At 41.0% G+C, this 14,486-nt stretch overlaps 1 protein-coding gene across 2 annotated transcripts in view; it reads left to right on the forward strand.

Annotated features, from left to right (window-relative positions):
- The first annotated feature begins 2,403 nt into the window (after positions 1-2,403).
- Positions 2,404-14,486, forward strand: part of PITPNB (phosphatidylinositol transfer protein beta) — a 64,440-nt gene continuing 52,357 nt past the window's right edge. For both annotated transcript variants that reach the window (XM_080821908.1, XM_080821907.1), the window contains exons 1-3: positions 2,404-2,502; positions 7,245-7,275; positions 10,015-10,160. In XM_080821908.1, the coding sequence (XP_080678034.1) occupies positions 2,483-2,502; positions 7,245-7,275; positions 10,015-10,160 (197 nt within the window). In that variant the 5' untranslated portion in view covers positions 2,404-2,482. The remainder of the gene's footprint in view (positions 2,503-7,244; positions 7,276-10,014; positions 10,161-14,486) is intronic.

A 14,486-nucleotide genomic window follows, 5' to 3' on the forward strand; every position in this document is an offset into this window, starting at 1 on the left:
TTTATACTTTTTTTTTTTTTTTTAATAGAGAGCATAAGAGGGGAGGAGAGAGGGAGAGGGAGAATCCCAAGCAGACTCCACACTCAGCTCCCGACCCCAACATCATGACCTGAGTGAAATCTAGAGTCTGACACTTAACCGGCTGAGCCACCCAGGCGCCCCTGAATGTTTTATTTAATATGAATTTTTGGATGGCAAAGAGAAACATCCATACCGTATAATGGTTCAGAGTTATGCTCCATCTAGCACACTGTCTCTCTATTTTACAAACATTTGAGTGCTAACTATGAGCAGCAACTGTGAGCAGACAATGGAATCAACAAACACTTGTGGGAAAACGTCAATTAAGTTATACAACATCCTAATTTTTCTTAATGATTGATAAAGGATGTCAACCACAAATTCATCCACGAAGTTTTTAAAGCTGTATTTTCACCCTGCTTAACATTTAGGGAGAAACTGTGACATAAAATGGCTATTTACAAGTTTGACAACATTACCTCCTTGGATCTTAGGAAATATTACACCCACACACATAGGCATACTATTCCAATTTGTACTTTCTCTTACTGCTAAGTAACTTCTAGATTGTTAACCACAATTTTTTCTTCCTATAATTGAGAACAATTATTTGTCATAAAGTTGTCTGCATGCCCCAATTTCTTACTCATCTTTTTCTAAACAAAACAAAACAAAACTCAGTGTAGTGGAAAAACCAGACTTTGAGTTTTCAAAACCCAAATTTGAAACCTGGTTCTGTAAAGAAGGTGGCTGAATGACGTCTGCACAGGTCACTTAATTTGGCTCCCTGAACTTCGTTTCTTTCCTTTCTAAAGCATGCTAAAATACCTATATCATTGCCTTCTTCTTAGGATGAAATGAGATAAAGCATCTCCATTACCTAGCACAGTACCTAGCATAGGGATAGGTGCTCAGTCAATGGAAGCTACTCCCAGCTTCTAACCTCCTGGAAAGGGTTTTCCTTGACTCGTCGCCATCATAATACCTAGCAAAGTGCTTCAACATCACAGAGATGATCCCCCAGATAGTGCCTTGGGAGGAAATCTCTAGCTTTTTAGTAAATATTTCATTTCTATTACTTTTGAGGCAACCCTAATTCCACTGGATGTCTTCTAGAACCAGAGACACCACACAGGTTTATAGCAAATATTTTTAATGTTCCTTTCATTCTTCTAATAACTTTCTAACAGCTTCCCATGGTTCTCAGAATACAATTCAAGTTCTTTAGTATGGCCTAGTGACCTATTTAGTGGCAGCTTATCTTCCCCTCTCATTTAAAATGTTCTAGCCACACCTTCCCTCTACCTGCCCCTCAAATACTCCGAACTTTTTCCAGGCTCAGGGGCCCTCTAACTGGAGTACCTCCCCCACCATCTTCACAGGCTGGGCTATTCCTAACCGTACACTCAACCTTCGCTTCCTGAGAGTCCCTGTCTTCATGACTCTGCGTCCTGGGCAATTACCCTGTTTCATTCAGCGCTTCCCGCTAAACCGAATCCTCTCCTATTGATTTGTTCCCAAGGGAGGTCAGAGACCGTGAGGATTTTGTTTTCAGATGTATCCCCAGTGTCCGGAACTGTGCGTGGCACAGAGTAAGCGAGTGACCCCTGGGTCACCACTCATCCGAAGGTCCTTTTCGGCTTTCAGGCAGGTTGGAGCCTGGGTGTGGGTAGGAGACTGTGACCGAGCGACAGCCCTCCCACCCAGCTTCACTTCCTGGGTCTTCTGGGCGAGCACCCCTTGCCCTCACAGGGGACGTCGTCGCCAGTGGCGGGTGCTCCTCCCGTTGAGTCACTGGATTCTGGGGTGGATTCCGGCGCTAGGGAGGTCGTGTGGCCACAGCTGCTGGCCCTAGCCAGGTGAGCAATGGTCACACGGCTGCACTCACGAGGCTGCCGGAATATGCACGTGAGCCACGTGCCAGGTAACCTTTTTCGGTCCCGCGGAATCCGACGGAGCCACGGGAGAAGGCGGTGGCGTCGGCCTCCCCAACCCGGAGTGAAAGCTCAAGGAGAGGACCTCCTCTCAAAAGCGGTGGGAGCAAGTTTAACGCTGGTCACTAGGAAACGACTTCCAGAGAACTGACTGAAAAACTCACCAAAGAGTGTAGGTTCCCCACACGCCCCGGCCAAACTCGACCGAAAACAGGAGCCGCAAGAAGGGGACTAGGGAGCACCCGCCTCATGTGCACAGCGGCACTACAAGCTGCACGGCCCCCTTTCAGCCAGCCGCGCAGCCGCAATGGAAGCTCCGAGAGCCCAGGGTGGGGCGCGAACTAGGGCGGAGCTAGCCCTTCGCGCGCGCTGACGCGAGGAGTCGCGGCGGAAGGGTGTGGACGCGCAGGCGCCGCGGTGGTTCGGGAGGGAGTGAGGAGGCGGGGTCGCGCAGGCGCCGTGAGGGGCGGTAGCGGCGGCGGCGGCGGCGGCGGTAGCGGCGGCAGCTGTGAGGGGGTTCCGGGAAGATGGTGCTGATTAAAGAATTGTGAGTGGGTCGGTGGGCGCGAGGGAGGCTACGCGACGGCGGTGGTGGGAGGCTCACCGATTGAGAAGTGATGGAAGCGGAATATTTCCAGAAAGGAGCGAGCCTCTGTCTGACCGCTCCCTGCGCGCGCCCCCTCCCCCCGGCCCGTGCCCCCGACCCAAAGGCCTCACCACTGCGCGTCCTCAGACCCTCTCCCCTGGCGTTGCCGTGGTAACACCGCCGCCCACTCCCCTGGGGCGGAGGCGCCTGGGTCCCGGCCGGAGCGCGTGGCTCGGGAAGGCGAGGCCGGGAGTTTCCGCTGGGACCCGCCTTCTCCCCGTCGACCCCCCACCCCCCACCTCCAGTTCCAGCCTGGGCCCATTCGCAGGCCCGTCGCGGGGGAACGGAGCCCGGGACCGAGTCGGAGCCCGAGGGTGGGGAGGCGCGGTGGGTCTGACAGTGATTTGTCGTGTGGGGTGGAGCCTACCTGTAGCCCGCGGAAGATGGGCTTGCCAGGTGAAGACAGCTCCAGTGTCGCGACTCGAGTTGGGACGTAGGCGCCCTGAAGTTCAAGCAGGAGCTGGGAGTTCGGAGAACTGCGCTCCCCAAGGCAGCGCAGTTGTCTTAATCGGGAGAGCCGTCTCTCTGCTTTGAGTCTCAGTTTTCACATCTTTAAGATGGGGTGACGCTGGGTTCCACCTTCTGCACGAGGTTGAGGTCAGGAATTGTTAACACGTGGCCTGTCAGATGGAAGGGCTTTCAGGTGCGTTAGACCGGCGGCGTGCTTTTACTGAAAAGTTACGGCATTTCCCACCAGCAAGCACTGCAGCTATCACAGGAAATCTGTTAGCCATGATTGTTGAGCTGTCACAGCTGATTCGTATCCTCAGCATCCTGTGGGCAACTAGGGATTTCGCGTATGGCCTGTTAGGTTTTTTCAAAAGCTCGTCTCACTTTAAATTCTTAAACGTACATTTTGGTTTAATTTAGTTATCGTAAGACGACTTATCTTTATTGTTCTCAGATTTCCTTTAGAAAGTCACTTCTTTCACTTCTCTGCTTAAAACTCTCCGAAGACGACTCCCCCCCCCCGGCCAATCTTACTGTGAATAAAAAGTCCTTACAGTAGCCCACGAGGTCTTAACATTATTTTCTGTTCTGGTCTGATCGCATTTACTACCCTGCACGTTCCCGTGTCCATTTCAAGCTCAAGCTTCCTAATAGTTCTTTCATTACTTTAGGAAAAAAGCTCAGTTCAAGGCCTTTCTGCTTGCTGTTCCCTCTGCCTGAAGTGCTCTCGCTACGCTGCCTCCTTCAGGTCTTAAGTATCACCTTCTTAGGGAGTCCCTCTTTAAAGACCTAATTGCAACCCCCACTGGTATTTGCCTTTCCTGCACTGTTGTCAGTAGCAATTATTACTGTCTAACATGCAATGCAGTCACTTTTTTTTTTTCTATTTTACCACATGTATTCTCTTGCTACATGCAAGTTCCATGAATTTGTCTCTTTTGCTCACTTCCATATTCCCAACTCTTAGAAAAGTTTTTGGAGCATAGTAAGGGCTCAATAAGTACTTCTTGAGTTAATGAAAAATCACAACTTTAGTCAGTCACAGGGATCCTGAGAAAAGACACGTTTTTGGATAAAAGTTTATTTATAGTATTGAACTCTGGATAAAGCTTTTCTTCCAAGTCCTTTATGCAATGTATCGTGAAAGTTTTATTTATTACTTTGACATCTTCGTAATGTAGGTAGGTGGCAGATATTAAGACAAATGGAGGAAACAAGACAGAAGGAAATTGACTTGGCCCAGGTCACATAGCAAGTGAGTTTCAGAACTGATCTTACATTATAGATCTCATCATTTTTATTAGAGTTATTCCCTCCCTTCTAAAATGTGAATTAAGTGTTCAATAGATCCCTTTGACAGTGAGGAGTATCAAGCCAACTCATGGAAAGCAGTTCCCATGGGGAATTTGCACAATATGCTTTTTGTGAAACCATTACTTTCATTATAAAAATTTAAATGCACCAAGGTAACACATGCTGACATGTGCCCAAAGGTAATTTTTTTTTCCTAAACAGTTACATTTCTTGATGTTCACGCTTCATGTTTGTCTCCCTAGACTTTTTTTCCCCTCCTTTTAGACTTTTTAAAAGCAGAGTCTGTTTTTATTTTGTTTCTAGTACCCGGCGTAGCATCTAGGCCAGCATACTGTAAGTGCTCAGTGTTGTTGAATGAAAAACAGAATTCTTCCTGTTTGTGAGTCAACTTTCTAAAATCGTTTTTGGTCAGGAGCACTGAATAGGTCATTCCTGTGTGAAGATGTTGGTAAATTGTAAAGTACTTTGGCAAATGTTTGTTGTCTTAAACAATGTTACCTATTTTTGACATAAATAAAAAGGTTAGAAATTACTTTTCAGGGTGGGGAGTTCCCTTCAGTTGTTACTTAAGCAATAGATGAAGTTGCCATTAGTGTAGAGTCCTAATTTTAAAGAACTAGTCGCTAGTTCCATTTGGAAAATTATTTTCCTGAGGATTTTCAGAGAATTTTGAAAATTTTCAAATTGTTGTAAAAGATGAATGAGGCTTTGAGAAAAAGAGAAAATCAAACCCTGTCTATTCCTTTTACTTTTCATAAGCAGATAGTGAAGAATTTGATTCATCATTCATCCAGAATGTCTTAATCAGTCACTTTGATTTTGTGAAATAAGTTTTGCTCTAAGTGTTGTTATATTAAAATAGGGATCTTCCCACTAGTGAGTAGTTGTTAAAATTACTCAACAGTGATTCTTTGGTTTTGTGAAAGTTCCTGGAAGTCTTTAACTCTTTCCTCTCTATTCCTTCCATTTCTTCTGCAGCCTGTCTTCTTGGTTTAGGCCTTTCTAAATCTTTGCCCAGCCTCCCCAAAGGTGATTTTTTCCCCACACTCCTGCCTTTCAATGTTTTTTAAACAGCTACAGATGACTTCTTTAGATTAGCTATAGTCATGTCACTTCCCTTTTGAAACAACCTTCCTGGATCCCTTGTTGCCTAAAAATGTAATAGATTTCTTTTCATTGTATTCCAGGTCCTAAAAATATGCTCCCAACATGTATCTCTGTCTAGATCTTTCTTTATTTTTCAGAATATGCTCTCAAGGGGAACCTGGGTGGCTCAGTTGGTTAAAGCCTCTGCCTTCGGCTCAGGTCATGATCCCAGGGTTGTGGGTACGGGCTGTCTGCTCAGCAGGGAAACTGCTTCCCTCTCTCTCTCTGCCTGCTTTTTTGCCTAATTGTAATCTCTGTCTGTGAAATAAATAAATAAAATCTTTTAAAAAAAAATAAAAAAGTAAAGATAAAAAAGAAAAGAACATGCTCTCAACCTATATCTTAGTCTGCCTCTCCCCCGTACCACACCCTCTTGGACCCAGTTTATTTTCTGTTACTGAGACAGTGAGCAAATCAGTGTTTATTCTGAGGAGATAGTTAAGAGGATTAGGTATGCAAGGATTTTTTGTATAACAAGTTTATTTTTGATGAGAATAGGAATTAGTAATCATGGTGTTTGAGAATGTTCATTGTCTTTAGGTGACAGTTATCAGAGAGACAGAGTGATGAGTGACCCCAGATAGTGACAGGGGAGAATAACAGGAGGCATGTTTTATACATGTTGGAGGTCAAGGTGATGTGAAGACTCAGGCATAGATGTTTGAGGAGAATCGGGAGAGAGGTATGGGTGGATGTGCAGCTGAAGAGAAGTTGGAATGAGGAAAAACTCCTGGGAATTTTCTATAAAATGAAAATCAAGGTGACCATTGTGGGATTTTTTTCCGTTTTCTTATAATAGAAAGTTAAAATGAAAATTTTACATAACACTGCTATGGTACCCTAATAGTTAGTAGGGAAAATTCTGAGAAATACCAGGCCAAAAAAAGAAATTGCTGTCTTGGACACCAGCTATTATCATGAGATAATTGATAGGGATTTTCACAGTTTATGCTGGAGATAAGTGAAGGTACTTCCCTATAAAAATCTGGTGATAAAGTGCAATATTCTGATATAATTTACCATAATATTCTTTTTTTGGATTATATCTTCGGGGCATTATGCCTCCATTTCAGTCCTTTTGTTGGTCTAGTAACAAACTCTTGAACAGAATCAAACACCAGTCAACCTTACATTGTGTTTGCCCTGGAAGGGGTTCTATTTCTAAGGTTCAAAGTATTTCCCTTGGTGAAGACTTTTCTTGTTATATCTAAAGGAATTTTTACTTGTTTTTCTCTTAATAGAACTGAGGAGTAATCAGGTACTGGGGAAGAATTTTTGGAAGCATTCATTCATGACGTTCAAGACATACATTCTATGAGAAATAACATAAAAACAAAATATGTCGTACATAGATAGAGAACGAAACCATACTAAAAATTTCATGAGGGCAACCTGACCAGACAGTCTAAAAATAATATATTCAGTACCCTGTAATTTTCAGTGATGAGTATACTCTTGTTCCTTTTCTCCTCACAAGAATCTCTGCAGCTGTGTTTTTGGGGTCCTGGTACAATGAGGTCACTAAATGGGAGTGATCGTTGAGACCCACAAGTGGTAGTTTTACTTCCCCAATTTAAAAATTCTTATTTAGAGCCCTAGGCATTGCAAAGACAATAACATCCTTGTATTACGCTATCATTGGATTTAAGCAAAAGTTCTTCTAAGTGTAGAGATCTGTGTTTTAAAGCCAAATATTTCATGTGTGACGTATTTTTTTTCTTTTGTTGTTTTAGCCGTGTGGTTTTGCCATGTTCTGTTCAGGAGGTAAGTCTTCCTTTTTTTCTGTATTTTGCTGATATAGCTTATTTCAATATGTTAATCTAAAGTAATACTTTTGTTGTATTTCCTTACCTTTACATTCCAGTTTGTGTGACAGAATGAATTGTGGTATATTACAGATAATTCATTGTAAACGAATTCTGATACACTGCCTTGTTTCGGAAAACTCTAAAGACTGTGGTTTAATCTTCTGCCAGTTCAGAGATTCTGGCTACAGTATCCCAGAGAAAGGAGGTTCCAGCCTCAGCATAAGCACTTTAAGGCTAAGTAACTTGCAGCTTAGAGAAATTTTTTACTATTGGATATTTTAAACATTTGTCTTTAAGCCAAAATTTGCTTTCCTGTAGTGTTTGTTGTTTACAATTCCTTCCACTTGTGCAGTGGGAAATAAGCCTGTTCTGACTGGCATATGGTAGCCCATCAGGTTTTCTCCTGGCCATTCTCTCTGCTCCCCTCAAGTTCTTTTGTTCCATCTTCTCTGCATGAGGTCACAGGGTTAAACATTCCCAGCACGGTCATTTGGCCTAGTATAACATGACCTCTAGATTTCCTCACCAGCTGGTCTCACTACCTCTTGCGTTATAGTTGTTGCTCTTAACTGCAAACAGTATTCCAGATGTGGTCCGACCACCATGTAACTGTGAGAGATTATTGTCCCCCTTGATCTGCACATAATAGAGAAATATGCTACCTGTTCAGAACTTGCATGTCCTTCAGTTGTAGCTGTTTGTGGTAGAAGGGAAGAGGATAAAAGCAGAGAAACTGAGATATATGTAGCAAACCCTGCAAAGCCAGCTGGGTCCTTTGATAACTTGCACGCAGTTTGCACTTGCTCAGTTATCTCATTTTCCTGGAGCTGACAGTAGATTAGAAGCAGTGAATTGGAAGTGGGACAAAACAAACTGATAACCTAAGAAGTGACAGCTGACAGAAGACAGAAAAAAACAAAAACAAAGTAAAATGCAGGAACTAAAAATGAGTAGCTGTCTGGCACAGCTTAAAGTAGACTTGAACATAGCTGTGTGTATCTCAATAGTGCCTGAGGTTCCCCATATTTAAACACTCAAGACAAACCAGGCACCCCTATACTTTGCGTGGGCAATTGATTGTTTGAAATTGAATGCAGAAATTGACATTCATTTTTGTTAATTTTTTTCTTTTGTTTCAGTTAGTTGAATCAACTTGTCGAAATCTTTCCGAGCCTTGGTGTTGTCACTGAAAATAAGTTCAGTTTTTTCTTCTTTACAGGCTTACTAACCATGCCTTCTGTCTCTGTTTGAATTAGTCTTAAAAATGAGAATGACAGGCTACTGGCATGTCACAAAATAGCAGTTCATTAATAACTTTTTTGGACACTGTTGTTTAGTTGTTTCTTTGTAAAGTTCTGTTACTCTGTTTCTGACCAAGATTAAATTTACCTTTTGATTGAGACATTTTAATTATACTTTTAAAATATGACAGTGTTGAAAAGTACATTTTAAAGGATTTAAGGATTGTAGCATTATTGGATTAACCTGATATTATATCACAAAAACCAAAGAAATACACCCTCTCTGCTGTCTAAAATCCCTACAGAAATTATTTCTGTTGCTTTTAAGAAATGTGTTTGGTTCTACCCTCCTAAACCCAAACTGAGTGATTGAGCTAGTGTGTATTTAAATTAACCTTTAAGATAGTGTCATATTCTCATGGACTTTTTAGATATAAAGATGTACTGAGCTTACAACTACTCCTATTTTTTGTCTCACATAAAATGTTCATTTTGAATGATTAGTTTTTAGAGATAGGTTTTCTTTGAAAATGTGCTTTAAAACAAAAGCATTTCTTCAGGCTGTCCTTGCCGGGAGGAAGAAACTTAGCCAAATTTGAAGAGATTGGAGACAGTGCCATGGTTGAGTCACTAGAACAAATTAGAACATGAGAACTTTGCTTTTTATTATTTGTTGGAACTGTTAGCAGCTCCAGATTGGCACAGAACAATACTGCCCACTCACAGGTATTGGTTCAGGCCATTGAGAACTCTGGTTCACTTTAAAATGAAATAGAAACCACTGTCAGCAATTTCTTGCCTTTTATAGTCATTCTTGTGTATTTGTAATACTTCAAAAACAGTTTCTGTTTACTGGAGAACTTTACAAATTGGGCATGTCAGGCTTAAGTCATGGGAAAAAAGACCCCAGAGCTCTATTGAAATCTGGACTGTAATAGTTCTTTATATTTTCAGGCTTTTTTATTATACTTCATATACCTTCTCTTTATCATTGACGATGGTATTCTGGTCGCTCAGCTTTCTTAATTAGCAGAGTAACAATTATATTCCTTCATGCTTTTTTTTCCCCCAGAATTCTGTGAAATTAAATGAGATAGGATAGATCTGAAAGTGCTTTGGAAAATACAAATGTACATTATACAAAAAGTTGGGCCAAGCATCAAGATGTTTTCTTGATAAGTGGCTAGGACATATGAGGGCACCCCAGAGTATTTGTAACTAGCAGTTTTCCCAAATCATGGAAATCTCGTAAAATACAGTTTCCTGAGGTTGTATGATCTAGTGTTTAATCTTCCTAAGCATATTAATTTTTAATTTGAATCATGTTTTCATATGGAACAGATGTGCTGAATGGTTTGGATAAGCTTTTCTATATCATATATGGTAAGATTTTAGCATAGGAAATTTCCGCAGGTACTACTGGCTTAATGAAATTCTGTGCTCTGAAATTCCAGTATCAGGTTGGGCAGCTTTACTCTGTTGCAGAAGCTAGTAAGAATGAAACCGGTGGTGGAGAAGGAATTGAAGTCTTAAAAAATGAACCTTATGAGAAGGATGGAGAAAAGGGACAGTATACACACAAAATCTATCACCTAAAGAGGTAAGCTGATTGTTCACAGCAGATGCTTAGTCATTCTATTGAAGATGATGCTTTAATTCTCTAGCTTATTTATTGAGCGGGTAATTCCCTAACTTCCTGGGCTGTATGCTGAGATACTTTTTAAATTTTACTCTGACAATATGTTGCATTTTAATTTTTTGAGAGACCCCCCCATTGATTATTTTTAAATTATAAAAGTGTGGGGCACCTGGGTGGCTCAGTGGGTTAAGCCTCTGCCTTCAGCTCAGGTCATGATCTCAGGGTCCTGGGATTGAGTCCCGTATCGGGCTCTCTGTTCAGCAGGGAGCCTGCTTCCCCCTCTCTCCCCCTCTCTCTTTGCCTGCCTCTCTGCCTGCTTGTGGTCTCTCTCTCTCTGTCCAATAAAAATAAATAAAATCTTAAAAAAAAATTATAAAAGTGATATAATTGTTTATAAAAAAAATTCAAACAACAGGGAAGGTTATAAAATAAAAACTTAGTCCCGCCTCTTGCTATCACATATGCATAACCCCAGGGAGAACCACTAGTAACAGTTCCTCCTTCTGGATCATTTTCTATAGATATTCAAATAAGTTTTCAAAAATAAACATACAGAGAGCTCTATCACTTGGCGTCATTTTTTGTTTTCTATGACAAACGGGATCCTGTCATACATATGCTTCTGCAGTTGGCTTTGTTTTTCATGGAGTGACACATTGTGAACACCCTGCCGTGTTATTTAATGTCTGTGTCCTTGTTTTGAAGGCTGAGTGACCTTTCTTGCTGTGAACAAAGCATAGGTGATTTAACCATTCTCTAAATGATAAGTCAATTCAGGTGTTTTAGGTATTTTCCTTTTTGCATGTTACAAATTGTATTTCTGCGAACGTGGTTGCACATGTCTTCATGCCTTAGGTTACTGTTTCTCCAGGAGATATGTATAAAAGTGAATTTTGCTGCAAGGACATGCTTATTTAATATTTTGGTATTACTGCCAGATTGCCTTCCAAGCGTTTGGTAGTGTTCATTTTCTGTATTTTTCTCCACTTATTTATTTGCCAATCTGATATGCAGAAGTAGTCTCTTGTTCAAATTTGCATGCTTTATTAGTGAAGTTGAATGTATTTTCCTATTAGTAGACCATTTGAATTTCTTTTGTGACTTGACTGTTGAAATCTTCCATTCATTGTTTTTATCTCTTTGGTTTATAGAAGTTCTCCTGAGTTTGGCACAAATATTTTTTGAAAAATACTTTATTTATTTCAGAGAAAGTGAGTGAGTGGGAGGAGGGATGGGGTGGGGAGAGAGAGAGAAAGAGGATCTCAAGCAGATTCTGCGCTGAGCTTGGAGCCTGACATGGAGCTTGATCCTACAACACTGACATCTTGACCTGAGCCACCCAGATACCCCTAGCTAGCATAAATATTTTAGAATAGAATATGCATGCCAGTATTTGTCCAAGGGCAAAAGATCAGTAATGGTTTTTAAGAGTCCATTTTGTCAGTGGTCCCCCTAATTTACTGAAAGTAGGAGGGATCAGGACATCTAGGTGGCTCAGTTGGTTAAGTGTGTGCCTTTGGCTCAGGTCATGATCCCAGAGTCCTGAGATTGAGTCCTGCTTTGGAGTCCCTGCTCAGATGGGAGTCTGCTTCTCCCTCTCCCTTTGCCCATCCCCCTCTGCTCATGCTCCCGTGCTCGCTCTCCTTCTCTCTGACAGATAAATAAAATTTTTAAAAAGTAGGAGAAATCGTTGGTCTTTTCTTGGCTTTACTTCATAATGAAATGAGTAACACCCATTTTTGTAGATTTTTTTTTTTTTGTAGTGCTCCTTAAAGTTGTAGGTGAGCTGTGTGATGATCTTTTTTGTTTTCTCGGTTTAAAACCATCGCTTGGTTTATACTGACACATGAATGTAAAGTAGGTTATCACTTTATGGAATCTTAAATTTATTTATTTATTTTTTCTCCTAGAATGCAGTGTTTCTTTGTTTCTGATGCAGGTTTGAATGAAGGCAGTAATTCTGATCAATCAATTATCCATAGAGACTGTCTTATTTATTCCTATGAATTTGTTAGTCCCCTAAGTATATCTAAAAAAAATGTGTTATTTGGAGAAAAGTGTGGCATTCTAGATAGTATTATCTACATAGTATTTATAGTATTGAATTTGTTTGTGTATACTTAGTTTTATTTTTTAGTATTTTATGTTTACTCATTAATTGGATTTTACCAACACATAAAACTTTTTTATTGGAAGCATTTAACTTTCTTTGGGGATTCTAAAATTAACCAGAAAGTTCAATATATAAAACTTTCTGTTGGTGTATGATGGCCATATGTGAATAATCATGAAATAGATTCAAAATACCCTTCATTTGAAAACTGAGAGTTGAAAATTGAAGAAATGTTTGATGTATCATTAAATGGAAAAGATTAATTGCTAAATATGTACATAAATATAAATATGCACTGCATTACATGTATTTTTAAAAAACTAATCAGAGAAAGGCCTAGAAAGAGATTCATTAAAATGTTAATGTTTTTCTCTTGGTGGTGGGATTATGGGTGATTTAAATTTTTTTTTTACTTTTCTGTATTTTTAATTAGAAAAACGATAAATATTTTGAGGCATCTGATTCAGATGACATTCCAGCCATAAATAATAAATCTCTTAAGTTGAAGAGGGCTGTATAAATACGGTTAGTTCAAGAGATGTTACTGTTCTGAAGAGCGTATTTGGGGACAAGGTTCAGAATTCCTTTCAGGCTTTTAATAGATTAAATAAAGGAAAACCATGGCTCTCTGGAGGCCAGCCTCCCAGTGCTCTCTTGGCTTCTTCATTCCTAGAAGGAGCTGAAGTTATTCCCAGTATCCTTTGGTTTTACCCTGTCATGCACTCATTTACTCCTCATTACTTCTATTGAAAAATAGGGGATATCCCTGGTGTACCTAAGAGGATACCAAAATGCATGTTTGCCCAAAGTCACACAGCTAGTAAGTGGCAGAATGGTAACTGTGATCTGGATTCTCTGGGTTCTAATCCCATGCTCTTTTGGTCATAGTTAGGCAATCCCAACTCCCTGATAATAAGCACTCAGGACCTGATGAGCACAGGTGTCCCATGAGAAGGAGGGGAGGGGGTCTGATTGGATGGGAAGGGCTGTTTGATGTCCATAGAAGGCTGGCTTTGTCACACAAAGAAAGATGGCAGCTGGGGACAGAGCGTGGAGAGGCCTGAGACAGGAAAGGAATAAAGGAAAGAGGATGGCATTAATGGATCTCAGTCAGTGTGGTGGGTAGTAGCCTCTCTGACAGTGGTGAAGAACAACCAAAAACCTGTCCAGTAATGCAAACAAAACCAGGACCAACTGTTGCTGTAGTCTGGGGGAGAGAGCAGTCACAGTGCAAGGCAGTCACATGTCCACATGCTCAAAGGCATCCGTGTTGTGCTGAAGGCCCAATAGCCATGGGATAACTAGATTATGGAAGGGCAAAGAATCATTTAGCAGTGAGTGCTGAGGCCTTCACTGTGCCATAGGGAAGATAGCAATCATGACATAGGGTTGGCTGCATAGCCTGTCAGACCTCAGTATCCTGCAAGCGCATCCTGCAAGTTCAGCATGCGGTAGACCTCCCCACTACTCAAGATTATCCATGTCGCTCCAGTTGTTATAACTGTCCAGAATAAAAACTATTAACTCTTAGCAGTTCCTAGAGAGTTTTAGAGCTCTCTTCCTGAGGAAGTTAAGTTTGTGTCCAGTAATATATATTTCCTTTTCCAGCATGTTCTCCTTGGGTAACTTCTAGTGCTGTATGCACTATGACTGTATAGCAGCAATAGAATTGCAGACTTGACTGGCTAAATCTGTTGTCTGAAGCCACCCACACTTTATTGTACGTTTGAAATACTTGAAATTCTGAGATCCACTCTACCCAGTGGAATCAACATCTCTGGATTCTCTGGCCAGTATGCTTTCCCATTTTGGCAAAACACTTCTTGGTGTAAGGTACACACACTTCATCTTAACCAGAAGATTGAGAAACATCTTGGGAAGGTATTAAAAAAAAGACCATAATTTAGTGACCATTGACTTTTCCCCCCCTTGAATCTCAAATAATAATCTTAGAGGATAATGAGATTCTCTCCATATCCTTTGATAATTTACAATAAGTAGTTGCCCATGGTAATTCTAAGCAGAGGATCTAGTCCTTATTGTGTTCTTACTATGTGCTGATTACTGTACATGCTCTAGGTGGGAGCTCAGTGATTCCTCATAGCAACCATTTCTAGTGAGGAAATGAAGGTCCAGAAAGGTGTAAGTAACTGGCCCCTCTGTCACAGCTGTTG

Source organism: Martes martes (genome assembly GCF_963455335.1).
Source record: "Martes martes genome assembly, chromosome: 13".
In the NCBI taxonomy this organism is placed as follows: Eukaryota; Metazoa; Chordata; class Mammalia; order Carnivora; family Mustelidae; genus Martes; species Martes martes.